Raw genomic sequence first — 19,708 nt, 5'->3', positions numbered from 1 at the left:
TCAGCTTGGGATCGCCCTGTCGCTTCAGCCGCTGAACCTGCTTTAGGGTCATAGGGCCTATGCGCCAAGGAATCGATTGTGAATACAACTAGAGAATACGTGGGACTATCCACATGGTCAAGGTTACAGTACTCATTTGGATCCAGTTAAACATTGAACAGCATAAAGAAAGCGTAAAAGTGGAATTCAGACACTCGAGGTGACACGTTTTGTGTGGAGAATGGAAGTAAACAAAAGACAAAAAAAAATCCTCGTGCATGAGGTGGGAAAAGGGGGGTATGTGCGGAATAGCAAGCTATGCGAACAGGAGAGAAAAGAAGACAAAGACAATATCAAATTAACGAGTACGACGACCATCATTAAGTGGTCCTTTGCGACCACCGTAGGACTTGGGCGCGGGCGAAGGCGCAGGCGGTCCATTGCGGTTGAGACGGTTGGTTCTCCAGCGCTCATACCAAATCACACGGCTGGCCTCACGTAGCTCCGATCGCCATTCAGTAAACACCGCGTCCTTAAGCCTCACAAAGTCACAATGTTCTGGGTTGTATGGGTCGGCGAAACCCCATGGGAATCGGCGACCGACCGGTTCTTCTCCAGATGCGAGGGAGTGTGGGTCCGGGGACAGAATGGAAAATGGCACGTTGGGATTGACAGAACCCTGTGATGCGCTGGATTTGCGCGTGCTCTGACTACGCTGGGATGGCGTGCGAGTCGGCATCTTGGAGTCACTCGACCCGGAAGATTCTGGAGATTCGGCCTCGGATTCGCGCTCATCTAACGACTCCTCATCCGCACTCTCCGATGAAGAGTACTCTTCCTGATCTTCCAAGGTCAAGATCTCCAAAGGATCAATGTTGGCCTTCTTGAGGCTGTTCCAGACGGCCTTGCGCAAGTATTCCATGTGGGCGGAGGTGATGGTATCCGCCTTACTGATGACGGGCACAATGGTAGTCTTTCCCAGGATGGTGCGCAGCACCTGTAGGTCCAGGTTCTGATCCAAGACGCCCATCACGGGAGTATCAGTAGCCTTGGAGGTACCATTGGCGAAACGCTCGGCCGCAGCGATGTTCTCGTCGAGACGAACCGGGTCCAACAGCAGGAAGGTACAGTGGATGTGAGTGTCGCGTGCGCCTGGTGAGCGCACCACCTTCATCTCCTCTGCAAGGGTCTCCTCAAACTTGCTCTCCAGGAAACCGGTCACGGCGCGCATCTGCAGGTCGACAATGTTGCGTTCAAGACCAGTGGAATCCCACAGGGTCAGGCCGACGCGTTCCCCATCAAATTCAGTTTCGAGATACTGTGAGGTGAAACCTTCGTAGGCGGAAGTTTGGCGTTCTAACTCCTCCAGTTCTTCAGCAGTACGGATAGGGTGCTTGTGTGCTGGCATGGTGAGCGCCTTGCGGAGAAAGTTGAGGAATTCGGTCTTGCCGGAATTACGAGCGCCAACCACCAGGATGCTGTTCTAGGTTAAGAGTTGTTCATGTATCCATAATCGATGAAACTTACTTGTAGGAAGTAGGATCCTTGCGGCGACGTACGCGACGAGGGCTGTTGACGGTGCTGACAGCGCTGCTGGCGTAGCTATAGCGACCACGGTGGGTCATGCTTTCGGAACGAGCGTAGGGGTCCATAGCGTCGATGACTTGCGGGGGAGGCACAAAGCCAGAGTGAGGACGAGGCGAGGTAGGCTCAACCTTGAGAGTATCGCGCTCTTCACCTCCAAAGGTCTCGAGCTGCGGGGTGGGGGAGAAATCGGGCAAACGAGGGGCGGCTTTAGGGGCGTACGACTCGCGCTGACGGCGCATATCCTCCTCCATGATTTGAGATTTCGTCATCTTCTTGCGATTACCAGAAGCTTTGTGTTCACCGAGAGGTTCAGTAGATTTGGAGCGGCGAAGGAAACCGAGTGAGGTACGACGAGCGTTGAGAGTTTGCTCCGGAGTGGAAGGCACATCAGAAGGCGCGCGCGAGGAAGTTGGAGTCGCCATGTTTGAGCGCGTAAATTTTCCGTTTTTTTGGAGGTTTTCTAACTTTTTGTTTTCTTTATTCAAGTTGCAGTTTGAATGTCAAAATCGATATAATCTGCAGTCAAAACATCAATCAGCCCATTGTTTACTTCCTTGAGTCTGGTACGACATCTGCCCCTCATCTGTATATGCACGGAATCTTTTGCCAACTTACATATCCGATTTTCTGTCACCTACAACCTTGTTCCCAATCCAATTCAATGGTCTGAGACTGATCAGGTGCGGGGATTTGCGACTTGCGACCCAGAGAAATCCAAACGAGAGAGACTGCGACAGCAGCAAAGAGAAGAAAACCAGGCGGATCAGATGAATAGCAACAGAACTCTCAACCAGTGTGAGTTGTTGTAATCGTCTCGTCAGAAAGACAGACCCAGGGGAATTTGGAATCGAAATTGGTGAAGTTGAAAAACCTTGAAATTGAGAACCAGCCTGCTCACAGCGTCCGACTATAGCGGCGCGAGGGGAGAGAAACGAAGGGAAAGGAGTGGGTGGGAAAGGAAGGAAAAAACCCGAGATGAGGATCTTTCTTAAGTCGGTTCGAGCTAATGATTAAAGGTTACAGGGTTTATGCTTTTATGATACGTTTTATCATAACATTTCTCATTGATTCAGGGGGGGTTAATTGGAGGAGAAGAAGTGAGCACTGGAGGTGATGACCTTATTATAACACAAGATATATCCCATCTGTTAACTACTATTCTATTCCTTATGAGAAGCAATTGAACTGATATTGGATGATTCAGGGGTAAAATGACACGGTCCAGAGCAACAAAAGCCCCCACTTGGAGCTGTTCGTCCCACCAGCGAATCCCCGACAAGGAACGGGTCAAGGCGGGAGGCCATTTTCCAATTCTTGCTCTCCACAGAGTACAGAGTACAAAGTAAAGTAGTTTTTGGGTATTTACGGAGTAGTCCATACTCTCTACTATATAGAAATAGAGAATATGTCCAATAAGGAGGTCAGAGTGAAAGGCTGAAAGGCTGAATTGGCACGTGCAGGCCGTTGGACTTAACTCCACCTTTGAAATGAGAATTTCGGCTTGCATCATTTCTCATTCAAGTTCGGTTTAAGGCTGTTTGTTGTGATCCAGGAGACTGGGTCGCGTCCAAGCCAACTTGGTTCGGAAGCCGCAACTTAAGTGGACCTGCGATGCCGGTGGCAGAGCACAGTTCTCAGTACTTACTGTACCTGGATCAACATCAATGAACCAATACGGAGTACTCTTGTTATAATATTCTATGATTAATTTATTAGGCTCACCGACATGCACGATCCACGCGAGCTTGATCCCAACGTGGTGGGGCACACACTTCGGGGACGCGTTTACTCTGTGGGCGAAACAACACTGATTCAGGATCCCTGGATCATCAAACACCTGACCTCTTCTTTTATTGCACTCGGATATTTTTTCCTGATTTGTTCACACGGGGGAAACTCACCAGTCGTGAAATGAAAATCAAAATGAAAATGTGCACGTTCCTTGTGGGTCCACACGTGGAGCGGGTCATCGCGTGCAGGATTTGCTCTTATCTACTCCGTATCGGATGATTAGATTCAGAAAACATCGCAGAGGGCTTTATATCGCTATATACCATAATAAACTACTATTACTCTGGCTGTGTCACCAACCCATTCTCCACTGCCCAAGTTCGAAACGGCAACACAATACACGGTGTCGACGGACAGACCGTCTTCCGATTCAATATCTTGAATTTTGGCCCATTCGGTCCAGCTACGTACTTCCCTTCTCCGAAAATTGTGGGCTCGCCCACTGGCTGGGCATCTCCCCATCGCCCATTGAACTCTAGCCATGGGACTGGATATGAGACCGCGCTGTCTGATGCGAAGGTTGCTGTTGCGGGGTCGTAGGTGTATGCGTAGGCATTTAGTGTTGGGTCCCAGAGGATGCCTTTATCGGTGTAGTCTAGTAAGAATCCGATGGGCAGATTCACGCTGGGGATGGTGTGGTCGTGTCTTCTATCCAGTGGAAACATCAGTGACAGGACATGACATGGCTCAAGTAATTGTGAATGCGGCTTCGTACGTACCCTACAATTGCGTAGTTGGCGTGTGTTCCATTTGCAGAGAATGTGTAGGGTCGTAACCCTTGCTTTTCGAGCGCTTTGTAGCTGAATGCTTGCCCGCTGGAGTGTTGGCTGAACCATACTGCTTGTGGTGTGCCGTTGATGAACCGGATCATATTGTGTTCCCTGTTTTGTTGTGTTAGTGTTGGTATGCTTCTGCCATGATACCTAGGGGAAAGACGTACCAATCACCGATGTGGTCACCGATCTCTAGACCTAGCACTATATCGCCTCTGTTGTATCTTGATATGGTTGTGAGACTCGAGTTCCCTTCGGGGCACTTGTGACTCACGCGTAAAAGTAAAAATAGAATGCATCTACTTCACCGCTTCCATGGTCTACGACTATGATGGCACATCCGGTTCCGTTCCCGATGCGTCCGTCGCTGTCGGGCGAGATGCCATCCCACCAGGATGGTTGGGGTGTCTGGGCGATACCTCCGGAGGTTGTGAGATAGACACTTGTGTTGCCTAGGGCATTGAGTTGGTCGAGGTTATTTAGCGTTAGTGGGGATGGTGCATCTGCGACAGATGTCCAGTTGACCTCTGGCGTGGTATTATCAAGTTGTGCTTGTAGATCGCTTGGTCGGTATGGGTCTGTGCTGTAAAGCCATACTAGTGGAGCTTTTTCGTGTTAGACGTTGAGATTATAGATCCAGGGGAAATTTTCACCGTATTTGTATACATATTGCGGGATGTTGGATGCGATGGAAGGTTGAAGAAAAGGTAGAACCGCTAAGGCGAGTGCCATAAGATGCATTATCTGGTGCGTGAGAAACGCTGTTAAGCTTGGGGTATCTTGCCGGCGATATGATAATGCAACTTCTGAGACTCGAGCGATACAGTCCTCTTTATTCATATAGCCATGAGTATGATCTTATCACCAGACTCAGATACCGCTCAGGTCAAACACCTACCGAGGAACGAATAGCCATCATTGCACATTGCCCGTGGGTATACCTACAGGGAGCATTAGCCCTTTTAAGACTCCATGTAGCAAATCATATCATAGATCCTATGTCAAAGACTAGAGGACCGTAGAAAAAAGGTCAGGTTATCCACTAATCCCACGAGATACGTGACCGGCCTGCAGTGGGAAGGACTAAACATAGCTGATCGGGGAAGCCCTGGAATGTTACATGCATGAATTCAAGGCCATAGATCGACAACCCAGGCACCGCCTGGCATATTCAGGGCTTCTGATTCGATGGTCGATACATATAAACCGACTTGTCATTTATCATAGGTGTAGTGTGTGTGACGGGGTCATCTGATTATCTCGTCTCCACATAGAAAACACATTGATGCGGGGTAGTAATAACTTTTCCATAACACCTATGGAATTTTTGAAGAAATTATCTTCCCTGCTGATTCTCCTTCTCCTTCTGCTCCTTCTCTTTCCACAATTTAAACAACCTCAAATCCAATGGAATTCTCTCCCCCAACCACGTCGCCCGCTGCGTATGATTCCGCTCCTCCTCCGCTCCCGTCTCAATCTCCGTATTCGGATGGATCAGCGCGCTCAGTTGACCCCGATTAATTACTAGCCAGGGAATAAAGGCTCCGAACTGGGCGGGTGTGAAGATGTTTACTTCGAACATGGCAACAGGGTGGGGGCCGACGGGCTGGTCGAAGAATCGGTAGATGCGGAGTTCGGGGACTAAGTTTCTGTTAGTTTGGTGAGTGTTGGTGGGTGGATGTCTCTTACATTCGCGTCGGATTCTTTCATGAAGGGCCTTTGCGAAGGCTACTTGGTCTGGGTTTGTCTGTGGAGGTTTGTGTTAGCTTAAGTACTTAGTCTTACCTATTCGGTGGGTTGGGTACTTGGAAGTGGTAGATGTGGACGTCGAATCCGCCGCGTCGGCCTTTGCTCAATGGATCGGGAAACTCATCGTAGGCTTTACTTAGGATGCCAGTTTGGGGATTCTTGAGGGATTTTCCATCTTCATTCCGCTCGCTGTTCAGGATTAATACGGGAACAGAGTGATCGTATTCAATTTGACTTACTCGGACAGTGGCTCGAGGTTCTCGTACCCCTCCAAAGGTGATGGATATGAGTAAGCGAATTGATCTGTCATGTCGGGATTGTGTTTGAATTAGTTCGAGCTGGCCTTGAGTAATTTGAGAGTGTGAAAGGATTCAAGTGTGGTTGGTCTGCACCCCGATATATATATTGTGCAAAATAGCGTATCAAACGTGGGAGATCTTCGGCACAAAATACTGGTGTCGGATCCGATCTTATCAATCAGCACAACCTCAGAAGCTTTGCTGAGAAATGCTTTGAAATTATGATGACAGATGTCGTCAGTTTGGTAACATCGGGCGTTTCCGTACTTACAAAGCCGCGGAACGGGCGGGTCCATCCAGTACAGAACATGGAAATGAAAGCCTTGGAAAGATTCTAGGTAAACCCGAGAAATGGCATTGTGGTATTGTTACAGTAGTAATGTCCATGCAAAAATTCAATGTTGCAACAGACCCGCTATGAACCGCTAGGACCAAGCAGCTCGAACATCGATATGTCCGTCATCATCAACAAACTTCCCCCGATCCCACTCCCGTCCCTCGCCCTTCTTGGACCAGCGCACATCCTCGGGCTGAGGCTCCACGCTCACAGTAGAAGAAAGAGACTGTGCCTTGTACTTATTAATAACCTTTTCATCGAAGCCAGCTGTCCGAAGTCTCGCTTCGCTCCTCAATCTGTAAGATTCGCGTTCGCGTTGCGCCTCCATAGAAATTTCCCAGTCATCCTCGGCAGTCATGAGACCAGAGACGGCGCGGCGGGAGGGTTTTTTGATGCCTTCGTCATCAACTGGCTGGATATCGAGCGTGGGGTCATAATCCGATGCAAAGTGTGAGTCGATGGTGCTGGCGTTGGCTTTGTAGGCCCCGCGGCCCCGCGAGCGAACGGGTTTTTCTTTGGGAGGGAGGGGTCCGACGATGTCTTCGAGAGGATCTGACTCGTTGCCTGACTCGATAGGGCGTAAGGTTGAGGAGGACGGGGACTCGTGCCTGCGGTTCAGGGAGGAATCACGCTTGCGAGAAGTTGTATCGGCGTGGCCGGCTGGTAAATCTGGATCGCGCGGGTTTCGGTGTGAACGGGATTTTCTGCGAGATGGGGACGCAGATCGGTGTCGCTCACGATGTGATCTGGAGGTGCGCTCTTTGCGGGGAGACCGACTGCGAGATCTTGAGTAGGATCGGTCTCTATCTTGCCGATCTTTGCGAGATGCATGCCGGTGGCGGTCCCGTCGTCGCTCACGGTCCCGACTCATCTCTCGAGTTCTATCTTTGTCGTCCTCGCTATGCCTATGCCGATGTCGTCGTGAACGATCTCTATCAGTGGATCTAGAGCGGCTTCGGTGTCGTCGAGAAGATCGGTGTCGATCGTCACGATGTTCTCTGCGTGACTTCTCAGAGGCTCGGGGGCGGGACGAATCTTTTGAACGAGATGTAGATTTAAAAGTAGGAGACTGTTCCTTCAGTTCTCGCATACGTGTATTGGAATCTCTCTCTTCCTTGCGTTTGAGAGCCGTATTGTGATTGTCTGTCTCTTTGATCAAATGGCGAAGGAATCGGAGATTTGGCTTAGGAGCATTGCCTGCGGCTCTGAATTGTTGTGTCAGTATAGCACTCTAAGACTAAATTGGGATTGAAGAGCTCTGAGGAACCTACTTGCGAGGCAGATATGCACTTATGCCTTCAGCTGAGTACTTCTGAGAGCTGTCCTTCGCCTCTTTGGCAAGGACCTGCGCAACATAATTGTCGTCCATTTAACCAGAGGCCCGCGGCCGCGTCACCATGAGGAACGGCTGGTGATATGTCTAGGCACCTTTTGTCGCATCATGTGGGGAAGAGTAATGTTAGTTGCACCTTCCAGATCGTTCATCCATCCGCCACACCGCCTTCTTATCGCGATAAGCCAAATGATGAACAACTCCTCGCGCTTGAAGCAATCCAACCCACTTTCCAGAGAAACCAGTATACTACCACACGTCTATTAAAGGCAATATATGTCTGAAATGACAGCCAACGCATCAGAGGCATTGGATTTGCTTCTAAAAATTCAAAATGAGCAAGGCGATTTGAAGCAGAACCTCAGTATCATTCGAATTGCAGAACCTATCTCGGACGCTGGCGACGCGAACCCCTCACCTTCAAAGCGAAGATCAGATGTCTCATTGTCAAACCTGAATGATCCAACTCCTGCCTCTCTTGAAGCTGATTTGACACACTACAAGGTCTGCTACTACCTTCTGTCACGATGACCAGTCACATTCGCTAACTTGCCTGTGAGTACAGGAACTTTTTTCCAAATTGCGATTCTCCTATCTCGAACAGGTTACTAAAGAAAAGTTTCTACGGGCAATCGTCGGCGATCCACCTCTGATCGTGGGACACAATGAGAACGTAGAGTTGGAGACACAGCTGGCGGAGGTTAAGGCAGAGCTCAAGGCCCGGAAAGAGGAAGCCCGCATGGTGATCGAAGAGATGGAAAAGATGAGCCGTGATCTGGCTAGCCGTAAGTTTCTCTTCGGGGTTTCTTCGCAAAATCTCAGCTGACAGCGCTTTTACAGGTTACAAGAACGTTGAAGTCCAAGAAGCGCAGCTCGCAAGCCTCCCAGAATCAATTGAAAATCTCGAGGGTACTATTGCGGGCCTCCGCGCGAAGCAAGTTGCGAACATGGATACATCGGATCCTCGAGCATCCCAAAACCTGTCTCTCCCTGCCACTGTGAAATTGCTCGCCGATCGTGAGGCAGAATTGGCGGCGCTCAATCGGCAGATGGCTGCTGTCCAGAATTCTTTGCCCCGCAAAAGTCGGGAAGCCGAGGCGATTGAGAGGGAGTGCTCAGTGCTCGAGCGGCGGAAGGTAGAGGCTGTCGCACAGGCACGCGAAGCCAGACGGAAGAAGCAGGAGGGTGAGACGGACGGCACTGAGGAAATGGGTCGGTGGTACCGCAGTGCAGAAGAGACATTGAAGGAAATGGTGGGCGTGGAGGGATAATAACTCTAACCGATCGACGGACGATGACATGACCGAATGATTTAAGGTTGGTAGCGGGGAATGGCGTTAAGGAACTATATCTGTACTTGCATATTGACTAGGTTTGATGGAATGAATTACACAACGAAAGGAATTCGGGTTCGAATTGAAGCCATTTTTCAGGCTGGTTTTGTTCAATTGATTCGCATGATCATACAACATAAAGCGCTAGATGCTGCAGCCATCAGGACCCCCAGAATTTTGATCTGCCCAAAGCGAAACCCGACCGGACGCCCAATTTTCATTTTTTGGTGCTAATTTACTCCTCATCCTCCTCAGCATCCTCACCCTCACCGCCGGCGGCGGCAGCGGCCTTCTTGCGGCGAACACGGCCGGGACGGCCACCACCGAAGGGCGAGGTCAGGGAGAAGTCGATGTGCTTCTGGGAGTCAAGGCGGACCATGAAGGAGGGAACGTTGACGATCTGCTTGCCGACACGGATGTGGCGCTGCTTGATCAGGACACGGGCGTGGTGGATGGACTTGGCGAGGCCAAGCTTGTACACGCAGGTCTGGAGACGGCGCTCAAGGAAATCCTCGACCTTAAGGGCAAGGACGTAATCGAGCTTCATGCGGGACTCGTCGAGGACACCGATGCGCACAAGACGGCGAATCAAGGCGTTACCCTCGAACAGACGCTTGGGGTCCTTCTCATCGAGAGTGAGGAGCTCACTAGGGAGGTATTAGTATATTGTGCATCCGCGACCAATTTTTCATCCACATACCGAGCAGCACGACGGATCTTGGACAGGGTAAGCTGAACACGCCACACCTCGCGCTTGTTGCGGAGACCGAACTCGCCGACGATCTTCAATTCGGAGTCACTATTAAAAACAGGTTAGTTGGGGTGTCACGACATAACCAGAAGCACGCTTCTGATCAGTGGCCGGGGTGTACTAACAGACGGGCCGACTCGAACGCTGCGATGAGTTAGCAATGGGACTTGAAGATTTGGTGGGATATAGAATTTCACATACGGCGACGGGGGACCTTGTAGGTCTTGGAGTAAACGCGACTATAATTTCGACGGTCAGAATCCTGCAATAATCCATCTTCAATGACCTGTATATACTCACGGGGCCATGGTTGCTGAGTTGTCGCGAAGTTGAGCACACTACGAAGAAACGTCCCTAAGGTCGAAAAGCAAGAAGGTGAGTCGGGTGGAGTCGCTTATTCCGAGCTAGTCCGATTAGGGTTAAATTGGCTGCGAGAGGGCTAGGGCCAACCCAGTCACGGGTCCCACGGATCGCACAGTCACATGACGGCCACAATTAATCGGGTCTTGCGCTTCATCTTGAACAAAGGCCCGCTGTCGCCAATTCACCACCAACACCAACCACCAATACCGTCGCCATGCCTCACTCGTACGGTCTCCGTGCCGGCACTCGGGTACGTCGCCATATTTCATTTGCTATAATCTCTACGAATCGACCATCTACGATTTAGTCGGATGAAGGACGAGAGAAGCGGAAGAGAACGACCATACTGACAAAAATGCACAGTATGCCTTCAGCCGCTCCTTCAAGGAGCACGGTATGATCCGTCTCTCCACCTACATGAAGACCTACCGGTACGCCCAACCCGAACCTCGAAACTCGTGAGAATATCAAGAAATGAAGATCTGACAAATTTTACAGTGTTGGTGACATCGTCGACATCAAGGTGAACGGTGCCGTTCAGAAGGGGTCAGTACAATCCGAATCTTCCCCTTTGCTTCATTCGCCCAATTGCTCGCAATGAGCAACATCAAATTCACCAAAACCTCCACCGACATACATTTGCCCTTGAGATGGAACACAGTAACTGAGATGTTTGAACAGTATGCCCCACAAGGTCTACCACGGTAAGACCGGTGTCGTCTACAACGTCACCAAGTCCTCCATCGGTGTTCTCCTGTACAAGCGCGTCGACAACCGCTACCTCGAGAAGCGCATCAGCGTCCGCATTGAGCACGTCCAGCACTCCCGCTCCCGCGAGGAGTTCATCAACCGTGTCAAGGAGAACGCCCTCAAGAAGCGTGAGGCCAAGGAGAAGGGTATCCACGTCCACCTGAAGCGCCAGGCTGTTGGTCCCCGTTCCGGCCACCTCGTTTCCCAGGCTGGTAACGCTCCCGAGACCGTTGTCCCCATCGCCTACGACACCCACATCTAAGGGACTCGCATGGAAAATGGGTCTGTGGGTTCGGTGCGCGTGGTTATTCGGTGTTATTTGAGAACTGGGTTTACGTCGCTTTTTCACGCCCAAGTGGCTGGAACTGGACTTGGGCTGCATGAGACGACGCGTGATGGGTCTTCGATGCCCTGGCACATCTCAAGCCTGTGCATAGATTCCCCTGAATGAAACAAAAATCAAAAATTTCCGAGTTCACCTGAATCCCACGATTAATGATATATTTAAAGAAGTGCATGCAAATGTTAACCCTCTGTCTGCAATATGGATATATTAGGATTGTAGTCAGTTCCAAGTCTGAAAACTGCCTCGAGCTTAAGGATACACTGTTGCTATCTATCACCCCTGAATATTCACTCGAATTATAAATTGATTGGAAGATCATTTCATCGTACATCCATTTTTAGTGGCGACATGCTTGTGAGCTTCAAAAAAAGCATAGTCGAAGCGATAGATAATGTTCAAATGTTCCTTCCTGCGGTCTTTCATCTTTGTCAGTGTTCAGCCCCATTCTTTCTCCGCTGATAGGATCTTTGAAAGTGCTCCTCCCAGTGTTTTTTTTTTCAACCCATACAGAGCTGGTTCTACCTCTTGCAGCAGGTCAGCTTCGAGACAAGGAAAATATTGAGTCTCTGTCTTGAACTTGTGATTTGTGCCTCGAAGATATCCCTCAACAGACGCTGCAGCCATGACTTGTCGCACCGGATGTCCGCGGCAAATAGGTTCCGGGGATAATGTGATCTTCTCACGGCATTAAGTATTGGTACCGACATGTCGTCCATAGCCACTTATCGGTTGGTGAGGACTGAAATGTAATTTCCTAGTTTTCCTCGGCCATTCCATACTGCAGATGAAGATGTATTTCGAGAAGAAAGCTTCAAATGTTGGAAGAATGATGGAAAGAGAAATAGAAAACTCCAAATTTATATTCCTCTTCTTGAGCATTACATGTACTGAAACCTTCTACTAAAAGAAGTCCAAAGCAATACTACCCTATACATATTTGATGCCCCTCTCCCTTCCAAGGTTGATGTATTGGCGGATCCTGAGGCATCAGTACATGTAGGGAAAGTGAACCTTATGCAATGCTTAGCAAGATCACCAAGGTTGGAAGCGAAACGATAACTTGTGTATCCTATGAAATGGCTGTAAATAGCTAAGTTTGAATTGAAGGTTCAATGCTATGGTAGAAGTACTACATACTGCGTTGACAGAACTTCGACCATGCTATTACTTATGTACCAATGACAGCGGTGGTGCAAGATTCTAAATACATTATCAACCTTACTGAATTTGATAGTTACCTTTCTTGTCCAACTCAGACTTTACAGCCGTAGCTTGAGAGGATCATCGGCCTTGTTCCGAGCCATATATATTAAATGCCGCAGTGAGAGATTAGTACCATCTCAATTTAACAGTGTAAGTCCTCCGTCGGCCTAATATCGGCTTAATGTGAACTCGATCTAGAGTGACTTGAGGATCGGACCCCGGCAATTCAAGCAAACCCCTTGGTATCCCGCCAATGACAATGTTCATTGATGTGCAGATGCAACTCCAGTGTGCTAGATACCCACGTTTGAGGCACGGACTGCGTATGATAGCCGACATCACTGGCAAGGGGTGGCGTGAAACACATTCAACATACGTATGTATACTTGGACCAGTCAAGACATTCGGAAACTCGAGTAGTTCAGAGCTCGGACCTTTACTTCAGTCAAACTAATATCATTCAACTCCACTTGAAGTGTTACTGTGATGTCGCTTGATATTCTAGCGGTGAAGACCACATGGGCACACATTTGAATACATTGCATGCGAGGTCAGGGCTGCATGTCTAACACGGATCCCTGTGGAACAGAAGTAATTACCAAATAGGTCTGTGGGTTACATATGTACTTAAGTATGCACAGTTCCAAGGGTCTACCGCATATACCAATTGGAGTAATTTTTGTAGAAATCGGGTGATCGCGATTGAATGCAATATAGAATATATGTTACTCGGTACTTAATTGATAGACCCCACAAATATGTTACATCCGATGCTCAACCTTTCATTTCCTCCAATCGCCTACACCAAGGCATATGGTCGGAAATTTCCTGATGACAATGCATGGGGAGAAGGTTTAAATGTTCATTTCCCCTGAAGAAAACCCTGACGTATCACAGTGAGTAAGGGGCAACCAATAAGAGGTGGGGCGGGGACCGGGTAATACCTAGCGCACGCGACTATCTCACGCCCCCAATCAACATTGGAAGTATTGAACACTACAACTGTACAGTATCTTATCCAAGAGCTGACGCGTACAGCCCTATTTTCCTGCAAGGGGAGTCGCTCTGATTTGAACATCTGAACTTGATTAAGTTGTCTATTTACTTCTGCAGGTCCCCGGATAATCTCAGCTTCCGCGATGCTTCTACCCGTTCAATGTTGTGCCCAAAACTCCACGAGATTAATGGGATCCGCTCTGCTGATCAGCCCCCCGCAGATTTGTCGGGCACTAACTTCGATAGTCTGAATGATATGGCCAAGCACTATGAGATGAGCACGAAGCCGACTGCCGAGGAAGGTCGTGCGCATGATCCCATCACGCCCACCTGGCACCTTCCTCATGTATCGCTTGCCCACGCTGTCATGGACAAGACCAACTAATTTCGCGACCGTATGGGGTCATCTTGAGCCATACATACACACAATCGATCACTCGTTTATCCCACACCACACTCTTTTTCTCCGCATCTTTATTTACGCCATCCCGTGTGCTCTGTCACCTGCAGGCTCTTCAGCCAAAGGCTAAAATACGCTTTCCACACTGGCGCCACAGGCTGTCGATCTTGCATGGTCCGCCGCTTGTTCCATGCGACCTAGGAAAATACTGTCTTTGACCGCATTTCACTCGCTCGGAGCTAGTCCAAGTCAGTCTCAATCCAGGTGCACCCCACATCCAAACAAGGTCTCCATAGGCACGATACACCCCTTATCCCACCCCTGCACTGTGATGGATCCTACAAACCCCTCACATCCCGTCTTTTCATCCCTTACCATATGGCCGATGAGGCATGAGATCTCATCTCATCTGTGCAGACACTTACGGAGATCAGCCGACTTGCGCGCTCGGAACTTCGACCTGCAGGTCTGCTGCTCGGTGAAATCATACCCATCGCACTAGACTGTTTTTTTTCGGTTTGTCGTAGAGCGGAGCATTCTGGCATGCGAGCCTGAGACCGACCTATTGGGATCTCCTTTCTGTACCTTGCTCGGCTAGGAGGTCAACTATAAAAATGTCCCTGGCATTCCTGTAAACAACGCCGATCTTTTCTGCAACTTGCTCTGTCATCTCAGTGCTCGTGCAGCTTACCTTATCGGAGCTCCTTGTTTTTGCTCCTGCTTCTCTGTTTGTTATTCACTCCTTTCGACAAAAAAAAATATCAAAAGAGGACAAGTTCCTGGGTTGATCGCTTTGATCCCGTCCAATCCTTTTCGTCACGCAATGCAGCTCTATAATCTCGGTCTCCTAGTCGGGTCTCTTGTTGCTTCGGTTGGTGCAACTTCGAGCTTTTCGCCTGCTCGTCCTCCAGCTGTGCCTTTGGCTGTCAAATCGCCGTACCTGAGTACCTGGCTGGATGCTGGGAGCGATGGTGGTAATGGCGGGTACCTGGCTGGAGAATGGCCGACATTTTGGGAGTAAGTTTGGGATCTGCAATTGTGTTTCAATCGTATCTAATCTCTGTTTCACGAATAGGAACCAGGTCACCGGGTGGTGTGGTTTAATTCGTGTTGATGGCAAGGCCTATACTTGGATGGGCCTGCCGGGATCTACGACTGTCAACCAAACCGCGCTAGAGTATACCTCGACCAAGAGCATTTTCACCATGAATGTTGCAGGTGCGGTAGAAATGAACATTACCTTTATGTCACCTATTACGCCTGATGATCTCCGCCGTCAATCCTTGACATTTTCCTACCTTAATGTTGAAGTGTCTTCCTTGGATGGCAAGGCCCACGATGTGCAGGTTTACGCCGATATTTCCGCTGGTAAGCTCTTAGCCCTATCAACAATCGGATATACTGACATGTGCAGAATGGGTATCGGGTGATCGGACCACAATTGCTGAATGGGAATATGGTACATTTGACGGTGTCGCCTACCACAAGGTCTACCGTCAGACTCAGCTTGCATTTTCCGAGGTTAACCAGCAGGGTGAATGGGGCGACTGGTACTGGGCTACCGATGCCTCTAATAATATGACCCACCAGTCCGGCCAGGATACTGTTGTTCGTGCTCAGTTCTCGTCCAATGGTACCCTTACCAATGGTGTTGATACCAACTACCGCGCTATCTCGAATGATTGGCCAGTGTTTGCATTTGCATCCAACCTGGGCTCCGTTTCTTCATCCCCTGTCAGCACGCTGTTCTCTCTTGGTCTTACCCAGGATGATGCGGTGCAGTTCGAGGGGGCCTCTACCTATGCTCCCTTGCAGTCTCTGTGGAAAGCATACTTTGATACCGGATTGGACGCTATGTTATTCTTCCACACAGATTTTAGCGAGGCTAGCAGCCTTTCCAGTTCGTTTGATAACAAGGTAGCCACAGACTCCACCGCTCTCGGTGGTGAAAACTACCTCGCACTTACTTCCCTCAGTGCTCGACAAGTGTTTGGTGCTACCCAGCTCTGTGGAACGGAAGACGACATGTACCTGTTCATGAAGGAAATTTCTTCCGATGGCAACCTTAACACCGTCGATGTGATGTTCCCAGCCTACCCATTCTTCATTTACACCAACCCAGAGTACCTGAAGTTGATTATGGCGCCGCTATATGAGAACCAAGAGGCTGGAAAATACCCCAACGCCTGGGCCATGCACGATATGGGCTCCAACTACCCTAATGCAACCGGCCACAACGATGGTAATGATGAAAAGATGCCGCTGGAAGAGTGCGGAAACATGGTTATCATGACGCTGGCGTACGCTAAGGCGGCCGAGGATACCGCCTACCTATCCGCACACTACAAATTGCTTACCCAGTGGACTGAGTACCTTGTCGCTGAGGCGCTGTACCCAGCAAACCAGATCTCGACGGATGACTTTGCTGGATCGCTGGCGTAAGTGAATAAGTGCTTGTTTCAAAAACGACTGCGAGCTAACTCCAATTAGAAACCAAACCAACTTGGCTCTGAAGGGTATGATTGGTATTCAGGCTATGGCTATCATTGCCAACGAGACCGGACACACTGCCGATGCGGCCAACTATTCTAGTATTGCCCACGACTACATTACTAAGTGGCAGGAGTTGGGTATTAACAAGGATGCTTCCCCGCCCCACACCACTCTGAGCTACGGCAATGCAAGCAGCCACGGTACGTCAGCTTCCGAACATATCAGAAATTCATTTGCTAATGATTTACAGGTCTTCTATACAATCTCTATGCTGATGCTCAGCTGGGTCTCGGTCTTGTACCGCAGTCTGTTTATAATATGCAGAGCGCCTTCTACCCTACTGTGTTCAACAAATATGGTGTTCCTCTTGACACCCGTCACACCGAGACTAAGAGTAAGTTCCTTCAAACCTCTGTCTATATCCGGATTCTAATTTGAGCACAGGCGACTGGCAATCATTCGTCGCGGCGATCGCGTCGACGTCAACTCGGGCTATGTTCTTCGAACACCTGGCCACCTGGATCAACCAGACCCCAACAAACAAGGCCCTGACCGACCTTTACGATACCGTGACTGGAGAGTAAGTCAATTCGAACATGACCTGAGAACCACAACTAACCGACTTAGCTACCCCTCCACCCAGTTCTTCGCCCGCCCCGTTGTAGGCGGCTCTTTCGCGCCCCTTTTGGTCACCGCGTAAAAGACCACACCTTCGCTTCTTGTGCATCTATTTTTATATACCCTTTTATCACTATACCCTTCCAACACTCCACTTGTCATTATTGAATGATGAGATGGCCGTGATTTGGTCAATTTGGAGGAAACGCACGACGCACTGGACGTCATCCATTCGTTTATATGGCATCACATGTTTCGTTGATTCGGGCGTGTAATATCCTTTCTTGCATTGATACCCATCCATAGCGCCGGTCTTGTTTGACTTGACGGTTGTGTGCGTGGTTTTATTTTGTGCTGGTTTCTTGTCCATACATGAATTGACTTTTTTCCGACGATGCTTCTTTTCATGATAATTTTGTAGAATCGAAGCTGCTGGAGTAGTTGGTCCACTACCCCGGAGAGCGAGATGGACTATTCTAATTTGAGTCGTCATGACTTCTGGTAGAGAGCTTAGGGAGTCCCTGCAAGACCTGGAGGGCTGTGCATTATGGGAGACGATGTAAGAATATTACAGTTGCAATAATGCAGCATGAAATAGGTAAGACATATGTGCATTTCATTCCCTTTACTCCTATCTACCTACGTCCACTACGTACACCCTTCATAAATTCGTCAGGGAGCCTGCTCCATGCAAAAATGCAATATACCTTGATCTACATCTACCATTCCAAAACCGTTTACTGTGAGTCCTCGTCCCAAGCATCAAACGAGCGAATCAGATCTAGACAGAACTCATTAGCACAACGCACACAAGAATCGAGACCAATATCAACATACCATAGTAAAGCATCATCCCCTCCAAATGGGCACTCAAATGCATCCGCTCATCGACCGTGTGGATATTCGCCGATCCACCCATCCGGGACGGACTCCATCGGTAAATGTTCTCCGACAGAGACCAGTAGAACCGAGTATCGGTATTTCCAGTCATGATATCGCCTGTGACGACAACAGTGGGGGTGGAGGTGGACTCGGGTGTCAGAGGGTTGGGGTGCGACTCGAAGACGCTACGGGCTACGCCTGCGAACCGCGCCCATGTTTTCGAGGTGAGGGGGTCCGTTGGCGAGATGGGGGCCGGGTCGAGCGGATCGCTGAGAGGCGAGAGGGTGAGTGTGCGAGCACCGGCCACGATGTCTGGCATGGTTTCCGTCTCCAGGCCGGGGAAGTTCACTTCGAGGGAGACGTTGTGCTTCGCGGCGATGGGGGTGATGATGCGGACTGCGCGCTCGCGGAGGAGATCGGCTGTTTGGTGCAGTGCGACGCGGTAGTTTACTACAGCGGAGATCTTCTCGGGGAGAGCGTTTGTCTTCACGCCGCCGTGGAAGAGGTCTGTTGCTTGGGAGGTCTGGAGGGTGTAGCGGACCGCGGGGCCGCGGGATTGAGCGACTGATTCGGCGAGCGCGGCTGGGTCGCCGGAGGCTAGTTTGGTGGAGAGCCAGGACTCAACTTCGGAGGGGGAGTAGCGGGCTTGACAGGCTAGCATGCCGAAGGAGGGGTGGGATTCATCGAGCCAGGCGGAGAAGAGATCTTGGTTCTCGAGCTCGTAGATGATTTCGGCCATGATGCCGATTCCGGTGTGGGCTGGAGGGATGGAGGAGTGGCCGCCTGGAACAGCGAGTTCCATGACGAGATCCAAGCTGCCTTTCTCACCGACGCCGGGGAGGGCGTAGAGGACTTCTCCGTCGGAGGAGGAGCCGAGACTTTGGAGACCCATGCCGCCTTCATCGAGGATGAATTCGAAGCTGTCTTTTCCGTATTTCTTTTCTAGGACTGGGGCGATTGAGCCTGCGCCTAGCCAGCCGTGGGATTCTTCGTCATAGCCGAATGCGAAGAGGATTGTGCGTTGTGGGCGCCAGTCCTGGGAGAGGAGGTCTTCCAGTGTGGACATCAGGCCGATGAGGACGTTCTTGCAGTCGCTTGAGCCGCGGCCCCAGATCCATTCGCCGTCGAAGTATCCTTCGAAGGGTGGGTGAGTCCAGTCGGATGCGTCGTCGATTGGGACTACATCTTGGTGGGCCATGAAGAGGATTGGCTTTTGGGTGGTGTCTGCGCCTTGGAAGGTGAAGACTAGACCGAGACGGTTGATGTGGTCAACCTCGGCAACGGAGTGTCTGGATGGGTCAGTCTAAGTATGGGTGTGCTCTAATTCTCCAGTCTAATCTTACACTAGAGGGAACAGTTCCCGGAGTAATTTCTGGAACTCTACCATTGGTGCAAACGCCTCGTCGTATGGATCCGTGGCATAGTCTCCGACCGTCGTGGGGACCTGGACTGCTCGCGAAAGCCGATTGGCCTGACGAGCACGGAAAGCAGCATCCTCGAGAAAGGTCGATGCCGGGTGCAGGCCGTCATTGGGAGTAGCGACCTTGTGTGCCTGGGGACATGTCTCTCGGGCGGGGTTGGGGGTATTGACGGAGCCGGGAAAGAGGATCTGCTGTGGGATATTCAAGGCGAGGGATGGCAATGCCAATCCGAGGAGAGTAATTGCCTTCATTGCATATACACGAGAGTATGTCGGTGTAAATGTTCATGTTGATGATGCGAGA

At 50.1% G+C, this 19,708-nt stretch overlaps 10 protein-coding genes across 10 annotated transcripts; 4 read left to right on the top strand and 6 right to left on the bottom strand.

Moving 5' to 3' along the window:
• Positions 1-337: 337 nt before the first annotated feature.
• On the bottom strand, positions 338-1,988 carry aspE (septin; the record flags this gene model as incomplete). Its single annotated transcript, XM_057137603.1, has 2 exons — positions 338-1,457; positions 1,507-1,988. The coding sequence occupies 2 exons, from the start codon at positions 1,986-1,988 to the stop codon at positions 338-340; spliced, it is 1,602 nt and encodes a 533-aa protein (XP_056998068.1).
• A 1,647-nt stretch (positions 1,989-3,635) lies between these two features.
• Positions 3,636-4,871, bottom strand: N7520_003667 (uncharacterized protein; the record flags this gene model as incomplete). The annotated part of the gene is made up of 5 exons (XM_057137602.1): positions 3,636-4,005; positions 4,077-4,238; positions 4,298-4,354; positions 4,405-4,735; positions 4,784-4,871. The coding sequence occupies 5 exons, from the start codon at positions 4,869-4,871 to the stop codon at positions 3,636-3,638; spliced, it is 1,008 nt and encodes a 335-aa protein (XP_056998067.1).
• A 595-nt stretch (positions 4,872-5,466) lies between these two features.
• On the bottom strand, positions 5,467-6,189 carry N7520_003666 (DOPA 4,5-dioxygenase family protein; the record flags this gene model as incomplete). Its single annotated transcript, XM_057137601.1, has 4 exons — positions 5,467-5,771; positions 5,820-5,877; positions 5,936-6,068; positions 6,119-6,189. 4 exons carry the CDS (start codon positions 6,187-6,189, stop codon positions 5,467-5,469), a joined length of 567 nt encoding a protein of 188 aa, XP_056998066.1.
• Positions 6,190-6,603: 414 nt separating this feature from the next.
• N7520_003665 (uncharacterized protein) lies at positions 6,604-7,884 on the bottom strand (the record flags this gene model as incomplete). The annotated part of the gene is made up of 2 exons (XM_057137600.1): positions 6,604-7,720; positions 7,787-7,884. 2 exons carry the CDS (start codon positions 7,882-7,884, stop codon positions 6,604-6,606), a joined length of 1,215 nt encoding a protein of 404 aa, XP_056998065.1.
• Positions 7,885-8,133: 249 nt separating this feature from the next.
• N7520_003664 (uncharacterized protein) lies at positions 8,134-9,119 on the top strand (the record flags this gene model as incomplete). Its single annotated transcript, XM_057137599.1, has 3 exons — positions 8,134-8,352; positions 8,453-8,633; positions 8,689-9,119. 3 exons carry the CDS (start codon positions 8,134-8,136, stop codon positions 9,117-9,119), a joined length of 831 nt encoding a protein of 276 aa, XP_056998064.1.
• A 298-nt stretch (positions 9,120-9,417) lies between these two features.
• N7520_003663 (40S ribosomal protein uS4) lies at positions 9,418-10,241 on the bottom strand (the record flags this gene model as incomplete). The annotated part of the gene is made up of 5 exons (XM_057137598.1): positions 9,418-9,829; positions 9,883-9,981; positions 10,059-10,077; positions 10,135-10,172; positions 10,234-10,241. The coding sequence occupies 5 exons, from the start codon at positions 10,239-10,241 to the stop codon at positions 9,418-9,420; spliced, it is 576 nt and encodes a 191-aa protein (XP_056998063.1).
• Positions 10,242-10,494: 253 nt separating this feature from the next.
• Positions 10,495-11,526, top strand: N7520_003662 (60S ribosomal protein eL21). Its single transcript, XM_057137597.1, has 4 exons — positions 10,495-10,546; positions 10,660-10,727; positions 10,795-10,842; positions 10,978-11,526. The coding sequence occupies exons 1-4, from the start codon at positions 10,511-10,513 to the stop codon at positions 11,306-11,308; spliced, it is 483 nt and encodes a 160-aa protein (XP_056998062.1). The 5' UTR covers positions 10,495-10,510; the 3' UTR covers positions 11,309-11,526.
• Positions 11,527-13,751: 2,225 nt separating this feature from the next.
• N7520_003661 (uncharacterized protein) lies at positions 13,752-13,976 on the top strand (the record flags this gene model as incomplete). Its single annotated transcript, XM_057137596.1, has 1 exon — positions 13,752-13,976. The coding sequence occupies one exon, from the start codon at positions 13,752-13,754 to the stop codon at positions 13,974-13,976; it is 225 nt and encodes a 74-aa protein (XP_056998061.1).
• An 838-nt stretch (positions 13,977-14,814) lies between these two features.
• gta1 (glutaminase GtaA) lies at positions 14,815-17,184 on the top strand (the record flags this gene model as incomplete). Its single annotated transcript, XM_057137595.1, has 7 exons — positions 14,815-15,008; positions 15,067-15,359; positions 15,406-16,429; positions 16,482-16,684; positions 16,735-16,878; positions 16,929-17,064; positions 17,112-17,184. 7 exons carry the CDS (start codon positions 14,815-14,817, stop codon positions 17,182-17,184), a joined length of 2,067 nt encoding a protein of 688 aa, XP_056998060.1.
• Positions 17,185-17,839: 655 nt separating this feature from the next.
• Positions 17,840-19,656, bottom strand: cps1 (Gly-Xaa carboxypeptidase; the record flags this gene model as incomplete). Its single annotated transcript, XM_057137594.1, has 3 exons — positions 17,840-17,883; positions 17,940-19,273; positions 19,328-19,656. 3 exons carry the CDS (start codon positions 19,654-19,656, stop codon positions 17,840-17,842), a joined length of 1,707 nt encoding a protein of 568 aa, XP_056998059.1.
• Between the last annotated feature and the right edge of the window lie 52 nt (positions 19,657-19,708).

This window comes from Penicillium odoratum (assembly GCF_028828045.1).
Source record: "Penicillium odoratum strain IBT 22623 chromosome Unknown utg000003l_segment0_segment0, whole genome shotgun sequence".
In the NCBI taxonomy this organism is placed as follows: domain Eukaryota; kingdom Fungi; phylum Ascomycota; class Eurotiomycetes; order Eurotiales; family Aspergillaceae; genus Penicillium; species Penicillium odoratum.
Note: the sequence above shows the minus strand (reverse complement) of the source record. Positions and strands in the feature narration are given on the sequence as shown.